General features: G+C 39.9%; 1 protein-coding gene across 8 annotated transcripts in view; it reads right to left on the bottom strand.

Moving 5' to 3' along the window:
* LOC106094995 (calcium-binding protein E63-1) overlaps positions 1-23,779 on the bottom strand; it is a 272,836-nt gene that overhangs the window by 22,165 nt on the left and 226,892 nt on the right. For all 8 annotated transcript variants that reach the window (XM_059360592.1, XM_059360590.1, XM_059360593.1 and 5 more), the window contains 2 exons: positions 20,128-20,290; positions 11,471-11,619 (listed from right to left, as the gene is read on the bottom strand). In XM_059360592.1, the coding sequence (XP_059216575.1) occupies positions 11,471-11,619; positions 20,128-20,290 (312 nt within the window). The remainder of the gene's footprint in view (positions 1-11,470; positions 11,620-20,127; positions 20,291-23,779) is intronic.

Genomic DNA, 23,779 nt, shown 5'->3' with positions numbered 1-23,779 from the left:
ATTTTTTTTTTGATGGTGTCACGAGTTAAGGCCCATTTCCCTCTAGGACGCTTAGTTTAGGAGATACAGCCATTTTAAGTTTTGCAAGTGAAATTTCGACTTCTATTGGGTTTTCAATGAAAATTTTTTTTGATGGTGTCACGAGTTAAGGCCCATTTCCCTCTAGGACGCTTAGTTTAGGAGATACAGCCATTTTAAGTTTTGCAAGTGAAATTTCGACTTCTAATGGACTTTCAATGAAATTTTGAATTTTTTGATGGTGTCACGAATTAAGGCCCATTTCCCTCTAGGACGCTTAGTTTAGGAGATACAGCCATTTTAAGTTTTGCAAGTGAAATTTCGACTTCTAATGGATTTTCAAAGAATTTTTTAATTTTTTGAATTAAGGCCCATTTCCCTCTAGGACGCTTAGATTAGGAGATACAGCCATTTTAAGTTCTGCAAGTGAAATTTCGACTTTTAATGGATTTTCAATGAAATTTTTAATTTTTTGACGGTGTCAAGAATTAAGGCCCATTTCCCTCTAGGACACTTAGTTTAGGAGATACAGCCATTTTAAGTTTTGCAAGTGAAATTTCCATTTCTAATGGATTTTCGATGAAGTTTTTAATTTTTTGATGGTGTCACGAATTAAGGCCCATTTCCCTCTAGGACGCTTAGTTTAGGAGATACAGCCATTTTAAGTTTTGCAAGTGAAATTTTGACCTCTAATGGATTTTGAATGAAATTTTAAATTTTTTGATGGTGTCACGAATTAAGGCCCATTTCCCTCTAGGACGCTTAGTTTAGGAGATACAGCCATTTTAAGTTTTGCAAGTGAAATTTTGACTTCAAATGGATTTTCAATGAAATTTTAAATTTTTTGATGGTGTCACGAATTAAGGCCCATTTCCCTCTAGGACGCTTAGTTTAGGAGATACAGCCATTTTAAGTTTTGCAAGTGAAATTTCGACTTCTATTGGGTTTTCAATGAAATTTTTTTTTGATGGTGTCACGAATTAAGGCCCGCTTCTCTCTACGACGCTTAGTTTAGGTGATACAGCCATTTTAAGTTTTGTGAATTTTCGATCTCTAATGGATTTTCAATGAATTTTTTGATTTTTTGATGGTCTCACGAATTAAGGCCCATTTCCCTGTAGGACGCTTAGTTTAGGAGATACAGCCATTTTAAGTTTTTCAACTGAAATTTCGATTTCTAATGGATTTTCAATGAAATTTTTAATTTTTTGATGGTGTCACGAATTAAGGCCCATTTCCCTCTAGGACTCATAGTTAAGGAGATACAGCCATTTTAAGTTTTGCAAGTGAAATTTCGATTTCTAATGGATTTTCAATGAAATTTTAGATTTTTTGATGGTGTCATGAATTCAGGCCCATATCCCTCAAGGACTCATAGTTTAGGAGATGCAGCCATTTTAGTTTTCCAACTAAAATTTCCATTTCCAAGCGATTTTTAATGAAAATTTTAGTCTTTTGATGGAGTCACGAATTAAGGCCCACTTCCCTCTAGGACGGCTAGTTTAGGAGATACAGCAATTTTAAGTTTTGAAACTGAAATTTCCATTTCTAATGGATTTTCAATGAGATTTTTAATTTTTTGATGGAGTCACGATCTAAGGCCCATTTCCCTCTAGGACTCATAGTTTAGGAGATACAGCCTTTTAAGGCCAATTTCAAATTGTCTTCTTTTTCTCTCCAAAACAAAGTTATCTTTACAATTTTGACACGTTTAAAGTGTGATTTGAATTAGAAATGCTGCCGTACTCTGTATTCGCTATGAATATTAGACCGAAAATTAAACTTCTCGTCTCGTATCTAAAGACCACAGCCCACATATTTCTCTGAATTCTGTTTTAATAAAACTAGTATAAGCAAACATTTTACATGTGAGCAAGTGTGTGTGGCTATACTGTTACGCTATACTCTACTTATGCATAGACAAGTCTATTATCCTTTGTTCAACAGGTACAAAGTACCATACTTAAACAGTTCGTTTCTTTTCTTTTCACAGTAATTTATGAAGTGAGATATCAACGTGAATACACTGCACTGAATACATAACTACAAATTGCCAGTAAAGATAATACGAAAATCGTCCTTTGTTGCATGTTTAAGAAGGCAAACTAAATACAAAGCAGAATAAGTTAGGATACGGGCTGTTAATCTAGGATGAATGGATGATGTAGTGGGGACTAAGTTAAAGTTCATAGGTTATCATACAGTCAACGCTTAATAGTAATGGCATGAAAGGACCCCACTGTATCATAGAGGATAGCATGTCCACGCCAATGACGCTGAACGTGTGGGTTTGAATCCTGGCGAGAACAAGACATAGTCAGCGATGGCTATACGAATGCTTAAGGAAAACTTGTTTATATGGAATCTATGCCAGATAAAGGATCTAAAACTGCTGAGAGTTCGATAGGGGTGTTAATGAACATCTTAATTTCCATTCAAATGAGATGTACGCCATGGCCTGTATGTATAGGCATATGGGCTAATATCCTTCTTTACTGCTCAAAACCGAGTTCCGCAAAGCTTAACTTCTAGTTTAAGGACCACACTACATTTCAACTGTTATGAGGTGTTAACAAGGCCATGTTAACTAACATTACACACAAGTCTGGCACACACACACAGCCATTAGTAATGCATATTAAGTACCCACATGTATGACGATGTTGATGTTTTCTATGAATGAAATATGTTAAGCTATAAATATGCACGTATAAATGTGGGAGGCTATGTCTATTTGTATTTGACAAATATAAAGAAGGAAATATCCAAACAACGACGAGACGTACAAATATTGCGCACATGTTTAACTTGAGAAGGAAAGCTAAAGGAAATTAAAGATATTGAAACGAAATGAAGAGCACAGCAAGGATTACAAATGAAAGAAAGTGGTGAAATATCATCTCAGACTGCCCACAATGGTTGACCTACAGAAAACACGTACCTTGTCCTCGAAGCCATGCCGTAGTGACAACAGCTTGTTCATCTTATGAACCACCACGTACAATGTTAGTAAATCTATTTAATGTCACTTTAAGGCCATATTGCCCATTGGCTACATTTGACTGTTTTGCGCTACAGCACTGTGTGGGATATGGAAAATTTCCTCTTTCCCAAGGCACTGCTAGAGTTTTGCGTACCAAGCACATTACTTATAATTCTCATTTGCTAGAAGTGTTTAATATGGTTATTTATTTAGGATTGTTAGAGGGTGTTGGTGAGTGCCGCCTAACCAGAGTTACCATTATGACTTTCATAAAGTCATTGGCCGAAGTTTAAAGAAGTTTTGTTATATTTTTGTATAAAGACTCTCAAGCAGTTAAATCGAGCAATTCGTTTATAAGCGATCAAATCAGGTTATGGCCTGATTCGAATGTTGGAGGTCATCGCAGAAATCACTGTGCAAAACTTCAATCAAACTGGAATTGCGCCATTTAGGGGCTCAAGAAGTAAAATAGGGAGATCGGTTTATAGAAGAGCTATAGACCGATTCAGACCATATTTGACACGCATGTTGGAGGTCATGATCATGGTCATGGTCACGCAAAACAAAACACGTCATGCTAAATTTCAGCCAAATCGAGGAGAAATTGCGCCCTCTAGAGGCTCAAGAAATTGCGCCCTCTAGAGACTCAAAAGATTGCGCCCTCTAGAGGCTCAAGAAATCATGACCACAGATCGGTTTACATGGCAGCACTATCAGGTTATGAACCGATTTGAACCTTACTTATCACAGTTGTTGGAAATCATAGCAAAACACCTCATGCACAATTTCAGCCAAATCGGATAAGCATTGCGCCCTCTAGTGGCTCAAAAAGTCAAGATCCAAGATCGTTTTATATGGCAGCTATATAAGGTTATTGACCGATTTAAACCATATTTGGAGGTCAAAACAAAACACATCTTGCAAATTTTCAGCCAAATCGGATGATAATTGCGCCCTCTACAGGTTCAAGAAGTCAAGATCCCAGATCGATTTATATGGCAGCTATTGTATATAAGGTTATGAACCAAAATGGACCATATTTATCACTGTTGTTGGTGGTCAAAACAAAACACCTCTTGCAAAATTTCAGTCAAATCGAATAGGAAATGCGCCCTCTAGAGGCTCAAGAAGTCAAGACCCCAGGTCGGTTTACATGGCAGCAATATCAGGTTATGAACCGATTTAAACCTTACTTATCACAGTTGTTGGAAATCATAGCAAAACACCTCATGCACAATTTCAGCCAAATCGGATAAGAATTGCGCCCTCTAGAGGCTCAAGAAGTCAAGATCCAAGAACGGTTTATATGGCAGCTATATCAGGTTATTGACCGATTTAAACCATATTTGGCACAGTTGTTGGAAGTCAAAACAAAACACCACCTGAAAAATTTCAGCCAAATCGGATGATAATTGCGCCCTCTAGAGGCTCAAGAAGTCAAGATCCAAGATCGGTTTATATGGCAGCTATATCAGGTTATTAACCGATTTGAACTATACTAAGCACAGTTATTGGAAGTCATAACAAAACACTTCATGCAAAGTTTCAGCCAAATCGCGACCGCCCATAATGTTGAATGCCTCATAGCCGATGTGGTTTTAATCATTAAATCCTTGTGGGGTACACGAATGTGGAGTCGAGCCATTCTTACTCGACTCCGACTCTGACTCCGGAAAGATTGCTCGACTCCAACTCTGCAACCCTAGTTGGGTAGACATCAGAACTTTGCATATTTACCCAGGCCAATGCCTGGATTTTGCCGCTAAAAGATTTCGGCACTTAGGTGTTGATACGAAACTAGACATGTAGAAAGTATGTGAGGGTGCAGGTAACCCTGGTTCCTGGTTGTTACAAGTGCGATTGTGTTTTCCCAAAACTTATGCTTGTTGAACAAAAACTGATACAAAATACTGACGACTAAACACTTTTTTTATTGTTTTTATACCCTCCACCATAGGTTGGGGGTATACAGATTTCATCATTCCGTTTGTGACACACTGAAATATCCATTTTCGACCCTATAAAGTATATATATTCTAGAATGTTGTGAAAATCTCAGACGATCTAACCATGCCCGTCACGCTACAGTCTTTAAAAATAGAGATATTGAGCTGAAACTTTGCACAGATTCTTTTTTCGTCCGTAGGCAAATTAAGTTTGAAGACGGGCTATATCGGACTACATCTTGATGTAGCCCCCATATTGACTGATCCGTCGATGTAGGGTCTTAGGCCAAATTTATTATCCGATTTTGGTGAAATTTGGGACAGTGAGTTGTGTTAGGTCCTTTGACATTTTTTTTGCAATTTGGCCCAGATCGGTTCAGATCTGGATGTAGCTGCCATATAGACCGATCCGTCGATCCGCCGATTAAAGGTTTTAGGCTCATAAAGGGCGCATTTATAGTCCGATGTCGCTGAAATTTTGGGACAGTGAGTTGTGTTAAGCCCTTTGACATTTTTTTGCAATTTGGCCCAGATCGGTTCAGATTTTGATATAGTTGCCACATAGTGTAAGGACCTTCGATATCCTTCTTCAATTTGGCCTAGATCGGTTCAGATTTGGATATAGCTGTCATATAGGCCGATCCGCCGATTTAGGGGCTTAGGCCCATAAAAGCCACATTTATTGTCCGATTTTGCTGAAATTTGGGACAGTGAGTTGTGTTAGGTCCTTTGACATTTTTTTTTGCAATTTGGCCCAGATCGGTTCAGATTTCGATATAGATGCCGCATAGACCGATCTCTCGGTTTAAGGTTTTGGGCCCATAAAAGGCGGATTTATTGTCCGATGTCGCCGAAATTTGGGACAGGGAGTTGTGTTACGCCCTTTGTTATTCTTCTTCAATTTGGCTCAGATCGGTCCAGATTTGGATATAGCTGTCATGTAGACCGATCCGCCGATTTAGGGTCTTAGGCCCATAAAAGCCACATTTATTGTCCGATTTTGCTGATATTTGGTACAGTGAGTTATTTGAGTGAGCTGATATTTGGTACAGTGAGTTATGTTAGGCTACTTAACATCCTTCTTCAAATTGGTCCAGATCGGTTCAGATTTGGATATAGCTGTCATATAGACCGATCCGCCGATTTAGGGTCTTTGGCCCATAAAAGCCACATTTATTACCAGATTTTGATGATATTTAGGACAGTGAGTTGTGTTGGACCCTTCGACATTCTTCTTCAATTTGGCCTTGATCGGTCCAGATTTGGGTATAGCTGCCATAGAGACCGATCTCTCGATTTAAAGTTTTGAGCCCATAAAAGGAGCATTTATTGTCCGATGTCGCCAAAATTTGGGACAATGAGTTGTGTTAGGCTCTTCGATATTTTTCTGCAACTTCTGCAACAAATTGGTCTAGATTTGGATATAGCTGCCATATAGACCGATCCGCCGATTTAGGGTCTTAGGCCCATAAAAAGCGCATTTATTGTCCGATTTTGCCAAAATTTGAGACAGTGGGTTGCGTTTGGCTCTTCGACAACTTTCTGCAATTTTGCCCAGATCGGTCCAGATTTTGATATAGCTGCCATATAGTCCGATCTCTCGATTTAGGGTCTTGGGCCCATAAAAGGCGCATTTATTGTCCGATTTTACTGAAATTTGGGATAGTGAGCTGCTTTAGGCTCTTCGGCAAATTTCTGCAATTTCGCCCACATCGGTCCAGATTTGGATATAGCTGTTATATAAAACGATCTAAAGTCTTTAAAGTCGATTTAAAGTCTTGGCCCCATAAGGGACTCATTTGTTATCTGTTTTCGCTGACACACTAACTTTTGTTAGAGTTTTCGCCATCCGTGTCCAATATGGTTCAAATCATTCTATATTTGGATATAGCTACCAAAAAAAACCAATATTTTGTTCTACAAAATTGAACAATGTGAACTTGTATTTATGAGACCACTCAATGTTCATGCCGAATTTGGTCCAAATTGGGCCATATTTCGATATAGACGCTATGGGTGCATAAATTATGGATTCGGATTATGACAAAAGGTGGTTTACATATATACCCGAGGTGGTGGGTATCCCAAGTTCGGCCCGGCCGAACTTAATGCCTTTTTACTTGTTTTTACATTCAAGTGTCTACAAAGAGAAATCCCAACGTCTCAAAGGAATTCTTAGGAAACTACGATAATGTTAAAGGATACGGTTAATTATACTGAAAGAAAATCGACTCAAAGTGATGGGTTTTTGGTTATTTCGAAAAGAGTATTGGAAATTGTAAAAGATTTTTCTAAAGTTCAAAAACTGCTTTGAAGATTAGTTTTAAAACCACTTTCTTTCAAAAAGAACGTTAATGCTGAAATGTTTTTCTCGATTTGTGAACCCTTGTAACCGATTTCCCATTGTGTGCATTCGAAAGTTTCTATCACTAAGTGTTGTTGGTCCCTTAAGTAACAGCAAATGTCTTTAAACGTTTTATTTACTTGCAAGGGGCAGGCAGGTGAAGTGTATATAACTCACTAAGGATTCGTCCCTTTCTAAGGGGTAGCAAACCTAAAAAGTGTAGGTTCACAGCAATGCCAGCAAAAAGGTTAATAAACTTGTTAGACCACATTAAGCGCAACAGCTTGTTTGCCGTTTAACGAAATGCAAGAATGACAACGAAATACATGGACAAAATAGGAAAATTAATATCTTTTGCTCGATATACACTTTTTTTGCTGTTGTTCATTTTTGTTTTTTTTTTCTCTCCCTCTCTCTCTCTCTCTCTCACTGGTTGACTGACAAATACTCAAGGCGTACGTGTGAGTGATGATGATGATGAGGTTTCGTGATGATGTTGTCGATGGGACTGCCGGCGGTAATGGTAATGTTGATGACAATGACGTTGAACTAAAAAACAAGACACTTGGCGACACGAGCCAAGAGGGAAAATAGTGTAGCATCAGGGATGGGAAATTTGAATATTTTCGAAGAATTGCTATTGGAAATGATGGTGTATTGATGAAGAGCATCCAAATCTTTTGATAAGGATTTAAATCAACAAGAGGAGAAACGGAATGAAATTCCCACAGGCCAAATGTTGCATAGGCATGAAACATATGGCCACCTTATATAATGCAGTTCAGTTTCTTTGAAGTAGACCCCTGAATTCACATAGTATACAGTGGTAAAAGAAAAAATGAAATAGTAGACATACATCTAAGATTTTTGACAAAAAGCGATATCATTATCCATTAAGAAATATGAATAGTTAATCTATTTTACCGAATGATGTGGACAATTTCAGGTTTCGCGGTCTATTGGTCCTCAACATGGGTCACCTTGACCCCAAGCACTTTTGCTTGAATTGTCATAAACTGTCAAAAAAGAACTTGAGGTCCAATTTTAAATTTTTTGTGGGAGTATAACTGGATGGTGAGAGGCCACCATAGTGCAGAGGTTAGAATGAAAGGCCTGCACAAGACCATTAATTGGTGACGGTTTTTGCTGAATTTCAAGTCTACTAAAGAGCAAAACACTGAAGACAGAGTAAGTAAAACGTGCAAGCTGCTGTTGAGTAGACAATTTTGAAAAACAACAATAATCGTCGCTACTGTAAGATAAGAGAAATAACTCGCTGCACACTGAGTCTTATGAAAGCGTCTCGCTGTAATTTTCAAAAGATCAACGGATCACACAAATCGTTGTTGTGTCTGTCTCATAAAACCTAGGGGTGTGTGTGTATGTGATTACCCATGCTTTTGTCGAAACAACCACATACGAATTCGTACTACGAAAGCAGACGACAAGCAAAATACTTTGTCTGAAGCAAAATGTAGCCGAATACAAGCATTGTACAACGTGCACTCACTCTGAAAGTTGAAAGTGCACTCACTCTGAAAGCTGAATCAATCTCTCTTTTTGCATTCACTCCTCTAGTTGTCTTTGTGTTTTTTTATACCCACCAAGGTTGGGGGTAAATTAATTTTGTCAATCCGTTTGCAACACATCGAAATATCCCTTTCCGACCCTATAAAGTATATATATTCTTAATAAGCGTAAAAATCTAAGACGATCTATTGTAGAAATGTTCGTCCGACTGTCCGTCTGTCTGTTGAAATCACGCTACAGTCTTCAAAAATACAGATTTTGAGCTGAAACCTTGCACAGATTACTTTTTGTCCATTAGCAGGTTAAGTTCGAAGATGGGCTATATCGGACCATATCTTGATATAGCCCCCATATAGACCGATCCGCCGATTTAGGGTCTTAGGCCCATAAAAGCCACATTTATTATCCGATTTTGCTGAAATTTGGGACAGTGAGTTGTGTTAGGCTCTTCGACATCTTTCATCAATATGGCTCAGATCGGTTCAGATTTGGATATAGCTGCCATATAGACCGATCCGCCGATTTAGGGTCTTAGGCCCATAAAAGCCACATTGATTATCCGATTTTGCTGAAATTTAGGACAGTGAGTTGTGTTAGGCCCTTCAATATCCTTCGTTAATTTGGCTCAGATCGGTTAAGATTTCAATATAGCTGCCATATAGACCGATCCTCCTATTTTGGGTCTTAGGCCCATAAAAGCCACATTTATTATCCGATTTTGCTGAAATTTGGGACAGTGAGTTGTGTTAGGCTCTTCGACATCTTTCATCAATTTGGCTCAGATCGGTTCAGATTTGGATATAGCTGCCATATAGACCGATCCGCCGATATAGGGTCTTAGGCCCATAAAAGCCACATTGATTATCCGATTTTGCTGAAATTTAGGACAGTGAGTTGTGTTAGGCCCTTCGATATATTTCGTTAATTTGGCCCAGATCGGTTCAGATTTGGATATAGCTGCCATATAGAGCGATCCTCCGATTTAGGGTCTTTGGTCCATAAAAGCCACATTTATTATCCGATTTTGCTGAAATTTCGGACAGTGAGTTGTGTTAGGCCCTTCGACATCCTTCGTCAATTTGGCCCAGATCGGTCTAGATTTGGATATAGCAGCCATATAGACCGATCTCTCGGTTTTAGGTTTTGGGGCCATAAAAGCCACATTGATTATCCGATTTTGCTGAAATTTGGGACAGTGAGTTGTGTTAGGCCCTTCGATATCCTTCGTTTATTTGGTTCAGATCGGTTCAGATTTCAAGATAGTTGCCATATAGACCGATCCTACGTTTTGGGTCTTAGGCCCTTAAAAGCCACATTTATTATCCGATTTTTCTGAAATTTGGGACAGTGAGTTGTGTTAGGTCCTTCGACATCCTTCGTCAATTTGGCCCAGATCGGTCTAGATTTGGATATAGCTGCCATATAGACCGATCTCTCGGTTTTAGGTTTTGGGGCAATAATAGGCGTATTCATAGTCCGATTTTGCCGAAATTTGAGACAGTGAATTGCGTTAGGCTCTTCGACATCCTTCATCAATTTGGCCCAGATCGGTGCAGATTTGAATATAGCTGCCATATAGACCGATCTCTCGATTTAAGGTTTTGGGCCCATATTAGGCTCAGAAATTTTACACATAACCTTAATGACATCTGAATTTTTCTCATCCAAATTTCCTAAAGATTTCTATGGCTCTACAAATATGATGGACTTATTCCCCTTTTATGTCTCCTATACCACTGTGCAAGGTCATCATTAAACCCATTGACAATATTCTTGTTATCCATTATCGGTTTTCCAAGCAAAGAGTTTAAGACGCTAAGAGGATTACCTTTAAGCTTGCCTAAGGAAGGGTTTTTGTTTCAAATTCCTTTAGCAAATTCAAATGCGTATCGCATTCTCCATCTCTGCAAGCTGTGCTTGCTCACCTCAGCCTCTCCCCCCACCAAATACAACACACAGAGACGTGTCGTGTTTGTAATTGGTTGTCTATGTCTGTATTTGTGTGTAATTGAGACACTCTTCAAATGCCAACATGCCAGCAGCACAAGGCACATCCAGCCATTTGGGTGTATTGGGTGTAGTAAGGACAAGTAAATATTTATTACATGCCAAGGGAGGGGAGTGGGGTGGGGTGCAGGTGGGCGGAGATGGACGGAAAAGGGACAACAACAAGCGTACGAACAACGTACATGGAATGTAATTAAGAAAAATTTAAATGAATTTACCAGCTAATAGTCAGTGAGCGTTTTGTGCGTCTGTCCAAACGTCAGGCAGTCGTTTCAACAAATGAGCCTAATTAAATAATTTTCTCATTTTCTCAAAAGAAATGTAGAAGTGTTGAGCTCTTGGCATTGTTAACAGAGACCTGATACTTTTTTAAATGACCTAATTATGGAAATTTGGCGGCATGTTATTAATATTTGTTTTTGGAACAAAAATGACCAAAAAACAAGCCTGGCATTAATTTTTAATGCTGACTTGAAGTTTCTCTACTTCCAAAAGTTTTTTCTTTCATATCCCAAAACTCTCTCCACTGTTTGAGATTTTCTTTGATTGCTTTTTTGATGAGTTTTTTCCCATTTCCATTTCATAATTAAATTTCAATAAAAAAAACACCAACTCAGCGACAGCAAATTTTCACACACCAACCTTCATAATTGATTCGTCCATCCTGATCCAAATCCGCTATGGCCAAAAGCTGTGTCAGTTGTGTTTCCGTCAACGGTTCACCAATCATTTCCATGGCGGTCTGTAATTCATCACGGGTTATAAAACCATTCCCATCACGATCAAATACTCTGTGAGAAACGAAAAAAAAGAAGAGAGAAAACAGAAATTAAATTCAACAGAAATTGTCAAAGAATTTTAAGAATTCACACAAACACATTGAAATGTATAAGCCAAAGGAAAGCCAATGATGCCATAAAGGATATGTTCGTTCTAGTGAAACGAAATTGATTTCAAACTAAAGCTTTAATTGGAAATTTTTCGAAAATAAGGATTTAAGTCAATTCATTGAAAAATTCAATGAAAAAAAGTTGAAAGGATTTGATTAAATGAAGTATTTCTTATTTTAAAAGAGTTGGACAGTGAATAAATAGTCTTCCACAAAACTAAGATAGTCGATTATTGTGAAAAGATTCTTTCGATTCAATGAGATTCAATTAAATGCGGCAAAAGTGGACATAAGATGAAGGGGTGAAGTAACCCTATGAAATGCCTCATATGCTCGCACAGTGGCAAAGGTCCGAGAGATCACCTTCCTGGCTCAGGAAGAAGTAAAGGAGGAACACAGAAGGCATGTTAAGAATTTTACAGGCGAAAATGCAGAGGAGTAAGGTCGCACATGATCGGACCCTCCCCCTACCCAAAGTTTCTCGGAGTTGGGTGCATCGAATTAAGTGAATTCGAAACACCCAACTCCGGCGTAGGTAGGTCCTGGCTTGCGTAGCGAAGAGCGGTTCTTCACCTCCCGCTCGGGTTTCTCCACCGCTCCTATCTTTTTATACCCACCACCGAAGGATGGGGGGTATATTCATTTAGTCATTCCGTTTGCAACACATCGAAATATCAATTTCCGACCCTACAAAGTATATATATTTCGGATCGTCGTAAAATTCTAAGACGATTTAACGATGTCCGTGTGTCTGTCCGTCTATCCGTCTGTCCATCCGTCTGTTGTAATCACTCTAGAGCCTTCAAAAATTGAGATATTGAGCTGAAATTTGGCACAGAAAGGTCTTTTTAATGCACGCTGGTTATGTTATTGAACGGGCCAAATCGGACCATTTTTTGATATAGCTACTATTTGAAATTTGAAACAGAGAGTAGTTAAGGACTTCCCGATAGCTGACCCAAATATGATTTAGATCTGACTATATTTAGATATAGCTGCCATATAGACCGATCTCCCGATAAAGGGTCTGAAGCCCATAAAAGCTTTATTTTTTAACCGATTTCCCTAAAATTTTAAACTGTGAATAGGTTAAGACCTCCCAATATCCGACCTAAATATGATTCAGATCGGACTATATTTCGATATAGCTACCATATAGACCGATCTCCCGATAAAGGGTCTGAAGGCCATAAAAGCTTTATTTATTACCCGATTTCGCTGAAAATTGCAACAGTGGGTTATTCTAAGCCTACCGCCATGTGACCTAAATATGGTTCGGATCGGACTATATTTAGATATAGCTGCCATATAGACCGATCGCCCGATAAAGGGTCAGAAGCCCATAAAAGCTTTATTTATTACCCGATTTCCCTGAAATTTGCAACAGTGGGTTATTTTAAGCCTCCTAACATACGACCCAAATATGGTTTAGATTGGAATATATTTAGATATAGCTGTCATATAGACCGATCTGCCGATAATGGGTCTGAAGGCCATAAAATCTTTATTTTTTATCCGATTTCGCTGAAATTTGGAATAGTGCGCAGTTTTAAGCCTCCCAACATCCGACCCGAAAATGGTACAGATCGGACTATATTTAGACACAGCTGTCGTATAGACCGATCTGCCGATAAAGGGTCTGCAGCCCATTAAAGCTTTATTTTTAACCGATTTCATTAAAATTTGAAACAGTGAGTTATTTTTACCCTCCTGATATCCGACCTAAATATGGATCACATCGGACTATATTTAGATATAGCTGCCATATAGGCCGATCTGCCGATAAAGGGTCTGAAGCCCATAAAAGCTTTATTTTTAACCGATTTCGATAAAATTTGAAACATTGAGTTTTTCTGAGCCTCACTATATCCGACCTTAATATGGTTCAGATCGGTTTATAATTGGATATATCTGCCAAAAAGACCAATATTTTGTTCTACAAAATTGAAAAGTGACACATATATTAGACCGCTCAATATCCGTGTCGAATTTGGGTGCTTAAGTTATCAAATTTTCACCGGATTGTGACGAAATGGGATTTACATATATACCCGAGGTGGTGGGTATCCAAAGTTCGGACCGGCCGAACTTAAAGCCTTTTTACTTGTTTTAGACTTCATGTAAATGTTGCCGGCGGCTTCAGTTCAACTGGGTAAATTTTTCAACCAACTTATACGGAATGTGGGTGCAACCAATCTGCTATTATATACCCACCACCGAAGGATGGGGGTCTATTCATTTTGTCATTCCGTCTGTCCATTGAAATCACGCTACACTCTTTAAAAATAGAGATATTGAGCTGAAACTTTGTACAGATTCTATTTTTGTCCATAAGCAGTTTAGGTTCGAAGATGGGCTACATCGGACTATATCTTGATGTAGCCCCCATATAGACCGATCCGCCAATTTAGGGTCTTAGACCCACAAAAGCCACATTTATTATCCGATTTTGCTGAAATTTGGGACAGTGAGTTGTGTTAGACCAGTCGATATCCTCCTTCAATTTGACCCAGATTGGTTCAGATTTGGATATAGCTGTCATATAGACCGATCCGTCGATTTAGGGTCTCAGGCCCATAAATGCCACATTTATTATCCGATTTTGCTGAAATTTGGGACAGTGAGTTGTGTAAGGGTTCTCGACATCCTTCTTCAATTTGGCCCACATCGGTTTAGAGTTGGATATAGCTGCCATATAGACCGATCTCTCGATTTAGGGTTTTGGGCCCATAAAAGGCTCATTTATTGTCCGATGTCGCCGAAATTTGGGACAGTGAGTTAAGTTAAGCCCCTTGACATACATCTGCAATATGGCACAGATCGGTCCAGATTTGGATATAGCTGCCATATAGACTGATCTCTCGGTTTTAGGTATTTGGCCCATGAAAGGCGCATTTATTGGCAGATTTCGCTGAAATTTGAGACAGTGAGTTGTGTTAGGCACTTCGACGTCCTTCTTCAATTTGGCCCAGATCAGTTCAGATCAGGTTTTGGGCCCATAAAAGGCGCATTCATTATCCGATGTCGCCGAAATTTGGGACAGGGATTTATGTTAAGCCCCTTGATATATTTTTGCAATATGGCACAGATCGGTCCATATTTAGATATAGCTGCCATGTAGGCCGACCTCTCGATATAAGGTTTTTGGCCCATAAAAGGCGCATTCATTGTCCGATTTTGCCAAAATTCGGGACAACGAGTTGCGTTAGGCCCTTCGACATCCTTCTCCAATTTGGTATAGATCCGTCCAGATTTGGATATAGCTACCATATAGACTGATATCTTTTGAAAATCGCATTTATTGTCCGATTTTGCAAAAATTAGGGACAGTGAGTTGTGTTAGGCCCTTCGACATCCTTCTTTAATTTGACCTTAATTGGTTCAGATTTGGATATAACTGCCATATAGACTGATATCTCGATTTAAAGTCTTGGCCCCATAAAAGGCGCAATTATAATCGGATTTCACTGAATTTTGGCACAGTGGCTTATGTTAGGCTTTTCGACATCCTGGTCGTATATGGTTGAGATCGGTTTATTTTTCGATATGGCTACTAAAAAGACCAATATTTTGTTATACACAATTGAACAATGACTTGTACCGATTAGTATTTGGTCCAAATCGGAACATATTTCGATATAACTGCTATGGGACATAAGGTATGCAATTTTCACCGGATTTTGATGAAAGGTGGTTTACATATATACCCGAGGTGGTGGGTATCCAAAGTTTGGATACTCGGATACTCATGTATAACCTGAAGTACGAGGTCTTACATTTTCCTTTTTCTTCCCCTTTCTCTTTCTAGGGTACCACAATGGGCCAAACTGGCCTTCGAGTGAACTCTCCTTTGGTGGGCGACCCATTCAACCTAACCTACGTCTATGGAAATATTTCAAAACATGTATGACGGAAATGTGTCTAGAAAGCAACGAATAAATTTTTCAAATTGTATTTTCATTTTATCATTTTTGATAACTGCGTGCACTGGTTGTCATAACGGCTTAAACACTCCCCAGAGAACTGGCTGAGAACACCCACGAGTATGCAAACTATGTGTGTGTCTACATTTGATTTTCTCTGTGGTTGTTTTTTTTTTGCTGTTGGTTTTATTTAACGCCATTTCTAAATGGTCATTCATTGTCATTGACAGCGAGAAGGCAAGTCGTAAAACCGCATAGAACAAAGTTTTAAAACGCATTCAGCTGATGCTGACAAGGCTGACATTGTGGCGAAGGATAATGCAGCCATGAAACGTTGACTGCTGACTGGCAGGCCAACAGGCTGGCTAACGGGCTTGATTACTTAACTTGGTCACATCAAAGAAGAGGCTAATTTGAATAAGGACAAATTTCGCACAGCCCTAGCCTAGCTCTGTGTTTGTTGTGTTTGGCATTGTATTAGGAAAATGTTTTAGATTGCCTGCATGATTATGTGACCATAGTTGGAATGCTCGACCTTTGTTTTAATTATTGCTTCTAAGTGTAAGTTTCAAAGAAAGGGCGGTAGGTACAGTTAATTCAAAACAAAATAGGCAATCAGTTAATGACCTAATTGCCACTATCCCCAACTACTACAAAAAGAAATATGGTTTAAATATGAAAATGATTGTAAATGGAATTTTTCCTTTTGTTGGAGGTCATCGTAGCGTTTGGGTAAGCATGGCCTGGGTTCGACTCCTGGTGAGTACAGCAGAAAAAAAAAATCTCAGGGGTGTTTATAATCTTTTAACGTTGGTGGCATGCGCGAGGTACTATGCTATGTCACTAGCCGAACGTAGAATAGCGTTCCAAGCGGCACGATCTTCTGCGCTCATTCCAAAATCTCCGACACCAAGTTTCCAGGGGTCTCCCACCACTTGATCTTTCCATCGGGCTTTTGGTCTTCCCCGTTTGCGTGTACTACCGTGTTAGCCTTCAAAAGACTTCTTTGCTGGAGCTTCTTCATCCATTCTGACAACATGACCTAGCCAACGCAGCCGTTGTATTTTGATGCGTGTAACTATGCTGTCGTCGTCATACAGCTCATACAGCTCGTGGTTCATACGTCGCCTATATTCTCCATTAACGCAAACTGGTCCATATATTTAACGAAGAATCTTTCTCTCAAATACTTCAAGTACTACCTCATCTGCTTTCACAACCACCCATGCTTCAGAATCATATAACAGCACCGTCTTGTATAGTGTAAGCTTTGTTTGCCAGTATAATTATTCGCTTTATCTCAAAACTGGTGTCATTTGTTTCGGTTATGGCTGTGCCGACTATCTCAAAGTTGTGGTTCCCAACTTTCTCCATTTTCTTTATCTGCTCGGTTGCGCAAGGCTTTTTGGGAGTTGAAACCATCCATTTCGTCTTAGCTCCATTTACTGCCAAACCCATTTACACTGATTCTCTTTTGATTATTTCAAAGGCTGCAGTTACTACTTCCGGTGACCGACGACCTATGATATCGATGTTGTTGTTGTTGTTGTAGCAGTGTGGTATACACTGTGGCGGCAGCTCTTGCCGGAACTCCATCGGGTCAATCCGGGTCAATTCTCTTGTGATTCATGTGCCACATCTATTCACATCTGCATCTCCTATAATCCTCTCCAGCAGGATATTAAAGAGATCACACGATAGGCTGTCTGAAACCTCGTTCGGTATTAAATGGTTCGGAGAGATTCTTTCCTATTCTTACTGAGGAACACGTATCAGCAAATGTCATACTGCAGAGTCTTCTTAATTTTGCAGGAATACCAACTCAGATATGGCTTGATTTCAAGCCATGAACGTAAAGGAGTATCGAAGGCGGCTTTGTAGTCAACAAAGTGATGGTAGGTGTTGATTTGTCCTTGTCGGGTCTTTTCCAGGATTTGGCGCAGTGTGAGTATCTGGTCCAAGGTGGATTTACCAGGTCTAACCGCCGCATTGATAGGGCCCAATTATCTCATTGACTTTAGGTTTGAATCTTTCACACAGTACGCTAGAGAGTATCTTGTATGCAATGGCGAGGAGATTTATTCCTCAGTAGTTGGCACATTCCGTCTGGTCTCCTTTCTTGTGTACGGGACATAGCTTGCTGAGGTTCCAATCATTGGGTATGTGTTCTTCTAACCAGATTGCGCAGATAAGCTGATGAATACGTCTTATCAGCGTGTCTCCTCCAGTCTTAAATAGTTTAGCGGGTAACCCGACGGCTCCTGCTGCCTTGTTGTTCTTTAGTCGGGTCACTGCTACTTGGACCTCATTCTGGATTGGTTCTGCGGTATCCGCGTCGCCGTCAACGGCGGACACTAGCAGTTGAGTAAAATGTCCTTTCCATATCCTCAGCATGTTATCTGTGTCAGTTACCAGATTTCCTTTCTTTTGTCGCTGCAGGAGGATGTGCCTGCACCAAAGCCATCGGCTTGATGTTTAATTCTTTGCTAGAATTTCCGGTCGTTCATTCTGACTCCTGTACATCTCATTTGGCTCTCACTCAAGTCTTTTCATTTACTTTTTCTTTCTGCGGTTTAAACGTTTCTCCTCTCTCCTTTTCTCCTTATATCTCTCCTTCATCTAGCGCATTGCTACTGATTGCAGGGTTACTCTATAAGCCGCATTCTTGGCTTCAGTAGCATCTCGACACTCTTGGTCATACCATGGGTTTCTTGGAGGAGGCTTCCGCTAACCTAGCACGGATTTCGCGGCATTTTCCATGGAGTGGGCAATAGTTTGCCACTGCGCCATTATATCATCGCAACAAGGAGTGCTTTCATCAAGCAGTTGGGTCAGTCAGTCGAGTGGAGTATGCAGCTGTCATCTGTTGTGTTTGTAGCTTTTCAATATCCAGCTGCCGTGCAATGTCAGATCGTACTTTCCTCGCCATGCTCAAACGGGTGCAAACCTTTGGTAATGATCCAAATCTATATTCACTCCACGAATCGATCGTACATCATACATGCTGGATAAATGCCTTCCATCTATCACAACGTGATCAATTTGGTTTCTAGTGTTTTGATCGGGTGACAGCCATGTGGCTTTGTGAATATTTTTATGTTGAAATCTGGTGTTGCTAACTACCATGTTTTTTGCCGCGGCGAAATCTATCAGCCTCAACCTATTACAGGACGTTATCTCGTGGAGGCTAAACTTTCCGACTGTTGGACCAAAAATGTCTTCCTTCCCCATCTTCGCATTACAATCTCCCAGAACGATTTTAATATCATGGGAGGCGGGGCAGCGGTCATATTCTCTCTCTCTAGGCGCTCGTAGAAAATATCCTTGGTCTGCTCGTCTTTGTCTTCCGTCGGGGCATGGGCACAAATAAGGCTGTTGATGTTGAAGAATTTGACTTTTATGCGGATTGTGGCTAGCCTCTCATCCACCGGAGTAAAGCTGGAGACAAGGTGTTTCACCACAAATCCACAGCCAAATTCATGCCTCGTGCTATGGCAGCTTTAGTATAGTTCGTCACCGTTTGGTGTTGTAGTGACGCCATTCCCAGTCCATCGCACTTCCTGTAAGGCGGTAATATGCTATGTCAAAACTTCTCCTAATACCCCAGCTCAAACCTTCAAAATTCCTCCTTCCCTTTTTCAAACGGTAGATTTTTTCCAATTTTTTTTTTTGATTCTATGCCACAAAGTGGGATGTATAAAATGAAAATCAAATCTCAGGCGAGGTTTTTGTAGGCACATGATCTCCCTGATACCTCAGCTCCAACCACTTCAAGGAGTAATCTCCACCCGATCTCAAATGGCATATTTTTTCTAGCTTTTTCGATTCTATCCCACTGTGAGTTGTGAGTTGACAAGCATTGGGTTAATAGACTTCTCTACCCCTCGTCAATGTTATAAAGTCAAGGTGATGCTATTAAATTTATAGAAAGTTTTATGGAGATCATAAAAGAAATGCCATCGACAACAAATGGCCAAATGGTGCACCACTAAACACCTACAGAACCATCATGGCTGAGACTATGAGCTGGAAAATAGTTAAAGCAGACGCACTTATTCTACCATTTAACGCAGTTATTGAATTTATTGCAAACGTCGTAGTTGTTTTGGAAGTCCTTTTCAAACAACGTCGTCATGATGTACAACTCTTGGTGTCATAAAAATGCGTAGGACAGGAGAGAAAAACCAGTCAAACAGGCAAAATAAAAGTCAATGGGCAAAACAAAGAGGACATTAAAATGCATTCGCTTGTGGCTTAGTAATGTCAAAGGCAGTCAGTTAGTCATGGTTGCTGCGAGTGTGTGTGTGTGTGTGTGTGTGTGAGTGCCTGTGTTACACACATTTGGAGTGTTGCTTTATATTGGCAATACCGTTTAAGCACCCACACCTACACATGCTACTGGACACAAAACTCAATGGGATAGAGAGCAGGCACATTCACACGACTTTCAGAAACTGTTTGTGGGAGTATAGGGAAAGCTTACATACCTAAATGCTGCAATTAAATCCTCGGTGACATCATCCAATTCATCGGGTTTGCTGGCATTCTCCTCTTGCTGTTGCTGCTGTGACTGTTGATGTTGTTCGTCGCGCAGGGCTTGGATGCGACCCACCCATTGCAGGAATTCCGCTTCATTTATTAAACCATTACCTACATTCAGCCGCCGGCATTGTGAGGGGAAAAAAACCATCCAACATCCAATAGTACAAAAGAGAGCGACAAAGAGAAGAAGAAGAAAATGCAATGCAATTAAACACAATGAAAATCGAAATAAATTTTTGAAATTGCTTATTTCCACTCAAAGGGAAATGAAGCCATTTCCTATAACTTAATTAAAAATGAGCCATAGGAATTTATTGCTTAACCTATCAAACTTTTGTTGTATAGTAAAAACTGAAGTAGTTTATAGGTGATCTCGGTGGAAGAAATGTAAGAAATTTCATTAAAAAATAAAATTAGTAAAAATACGTTAATTTGGGTGGTGTCGAATTTCCACTTCCCACCATCAATCATTTGGGAATCCAACACCATGGATTCTGCTAGAAAATTATACAAACTAAATTTAGTTAAGGGGCATAATTTTATTCTACATACCAAATTTCTGTCAAACCAGCAAAAATTAATCCGAACAAGGATAATCGAGAGACCGATTATCAGGTTATAGACTGATTTGGACCGTTTTTGGCACATTTGTTGCAAGTTGTAATAGAACACCACATGCAAAATTTCCGCCAAATTGGACAAAAACTGCGGATTTTAAGGACTCAACAAATAAAAACGGGTTAAGATCGGCCGGGCGGAACTTTAGATACCCAAGACCTTTGTAAACCACCTTTGGTCAAAATACGATGAAAAATGCATAATTTATATATGTTCCGAAATATATATATATATATATCGAAATATGTTCCGATTTGGACCAACATAAGTCACTGTGTCAAATTTCAGTGACATCGGATTATGCAAATGCAAAATTTGCCCATTAATATTCCACTAAGGAACAGGGACAAACTTCTCACATATCAATGACGGTAGTCCGATTAGAGTTTAAGCTCAAAGACAAGGAGCCTCCTTTTTATAGCCGAGTCCGAATGGCGTGCCGCAGTGCAACACCTCTTTGGAGAGAAGTTTTACATGGCATAGTGCCTCACAAATGTTGCCAGCATTAAGAGGGAAAAATCACCGCTGAAAATTTTTTCTGATGGTTTCGCCAGGATTCGAACCCAGGCGTTCAGCGTCATAGGCGGATAGGCTAACCTCTGCGCTACGGTGGCCTCGGATTATAAATGCGCCTTTTATGGGTGCAAGACCTTAAATCGAGAGATCGGTTTATATGGCAGCTGTAACCAAATCTGGGCCGATTTGGAGCAAGTTTCAGAAAAATGTCGAAGAGCCTAACACAACTCACTGTCTCAAATTTCGGCGGAATCGGACAAAAAATGCGCCTTTTATTTGCGCAAGACCTTAAATCGAGAGATCGGTTTATATGGCAGCTATATTCAAATCTGGACCGATCTAGGCCAAATTAAAGAAGTTTGTTGAATGACCTAACACAACTCACTGTCCCAAATTTCGGTGACATCGGACAATAAATGCGCCTTTTATGGGCGCAATACCTTAAATTGTGAGATCGGTTTATATGGCAGCTATATCCAAATCTGGACCGATCTGAGCTAAATTAAAGAAGTATGTCGAGGGGCTTAACCTTACTCACTGTCCCAAATTTCGGCGACATCGGGCAGTATATATGTCTTTTATGGGCCCAAAACCTTAAATCGAGAGATTGGTGTATATGGCAGCTATATCCAAATCTGGACCGATCTGGGCCAAATTGAAGAAGGATGTCGAAGGGCCTAACACAACTCACTGTCCCAAATTTCAGCAAAATCGCATAAAAAATGTGCCTTTTATGGGCCCAAGGCCTTAAATCGGCGGATCGGTCTATATGGCAGCTATATCACAATCCAAACCGATCTGAGCCAAATTGAAGAAGAATGTCGAAGGACCTTCCACAACTCACTGTCCCAAATTTCAGCAAAATCGGATAATAAATGTGGCTTTTTGGGCCTAAAACACTAAATCGGTGGATCGGTATATATGGCAGCTATATCATGATATAGTCCGATATAGCCCATCTTCGAACTTAACCTGTTTATGGATAAAAAAAAGAATATGTGCAAAGTTTCAGCAAACGGAATGACAAAATGAATATACCCCCATCCTTCGGTGGTGGGTATAAAAAGTCAAATCGGGAGATCGGATTATATGGGAGCTACACCAGGTTAAATACTGATTTGGACCGTATATGGCACAGTTGTTGGAAGTCATAACGGAACACTATGTGTGAAATTGTAGCCAAATCGAACAAAGATTGTGGCTTCCAGGGGCTGAAGAAGTCAAATCTTGGCCAAGTTGTTGAAAGTCATAACAGAAGACTGTGTGCGAAATTGTAGCAAACTCAAACAAAAATTGCGGCTTCCAGGGGCTCAAGAAGTCATATAGGGAGATCAGTTTATATGGGAGCTATATCAGGTTATAGACTGATTTGGACCGTACTTGGCGCAGTTGTTGGAAGTCATAGCAGAACACTATGTGCGAAATTAAGGCCAAATCGCACAACAATTGTGACTTCCAGAGGCTCAAGAAGTCAAATCAGATTTCGGTTTATATGGGAGCTATATCAGATTATTGCCCGATTTGGACTGTACTTTGCAGAGTTGTTGGAAGTCAATACAAAGAACTATGTGCAAAATTTTAGCTAAATCGGACAAAAATTGAAGGGCGCAACTATTACTTGATTTACCTAAATTTTGGAGGTGGTATTTTTCTATGGCCTAACAGCTATGACAAGTACGATACATATCAGTCAATAACTTTATACAGGTCATATGTATTTGGAAAAGTAATTCAAAGAACAAATGCGATCCATAAGATTCTGCCCGGCCAAACTTAGCCCGCTTTTACTTGTTCAGTCGAATATTATCGAAATTTCAACAAACCTCCATGTTTTTATACCCCCCACCATAGTATGGGGGTATACTAATCAAGTCATTCCGTTGGTAACGCCTCGAAATATTGATCTGGGACCCCATAAGGTATATACGTTCTTGATCGTATCGACATTCGGAGTTGAACTAGCCCTGTCCGTCCGTCCGCACCTCTGTCCGTCCGTATCTCTGTCCGTCCGTACCTCTGTCCGTCCGTACCTCTGTCCGTCCGTCCGTCCATCTGTCTGTCCTGTCTGAAAACACTCTAACTTTCGAAGGAGTAAAGCTAGACGCTTGAAATTTTGCACAAATTCTTTTTATTCGTGTAGGTCGGTTGAGATTTTAAATGGGCCATATTGGTCCATGTTTTGATATAGCTGCCATATAAACCGATCTTGGGTCTTGACTTCTTGAGCCTCTAGAGGGCGAAATTCTTATCCGATTTGGCTGTAATTTTGTATAACGGCTTCACCCATAACCTTAAACATACGTGTCCAATGTGGTCTGAATCGATCTATAGCTTGATTCAGCTTCCATGTTATACCCTACACCACTACTGAGGTACAGAGTATTATTATTTAGTGAATTTGTTCGTAACACCCAGAAGGAAGGGAGATAGACCCATTGATAAGTATACCGATCGACTCAGAAT

Source organism: Stomoxys calcitrans, chromosome 1, assembly GCF_963082655.1.
Source record: "Stomoxys calcitrans chromosome 1, idStoCalc2.1, whole genome shotgun sequence".
NCBI classification, from domain to species: domain Eukaryota; kingdom Metazoa; phylum Arthropoda; class Insecta; order Diptera; family Muscidae; genus Stomoxys; species Stomoxys calcitrans.
This window is presented reverse-complemented; position numbering and strand designations above follow the sequence as displayed.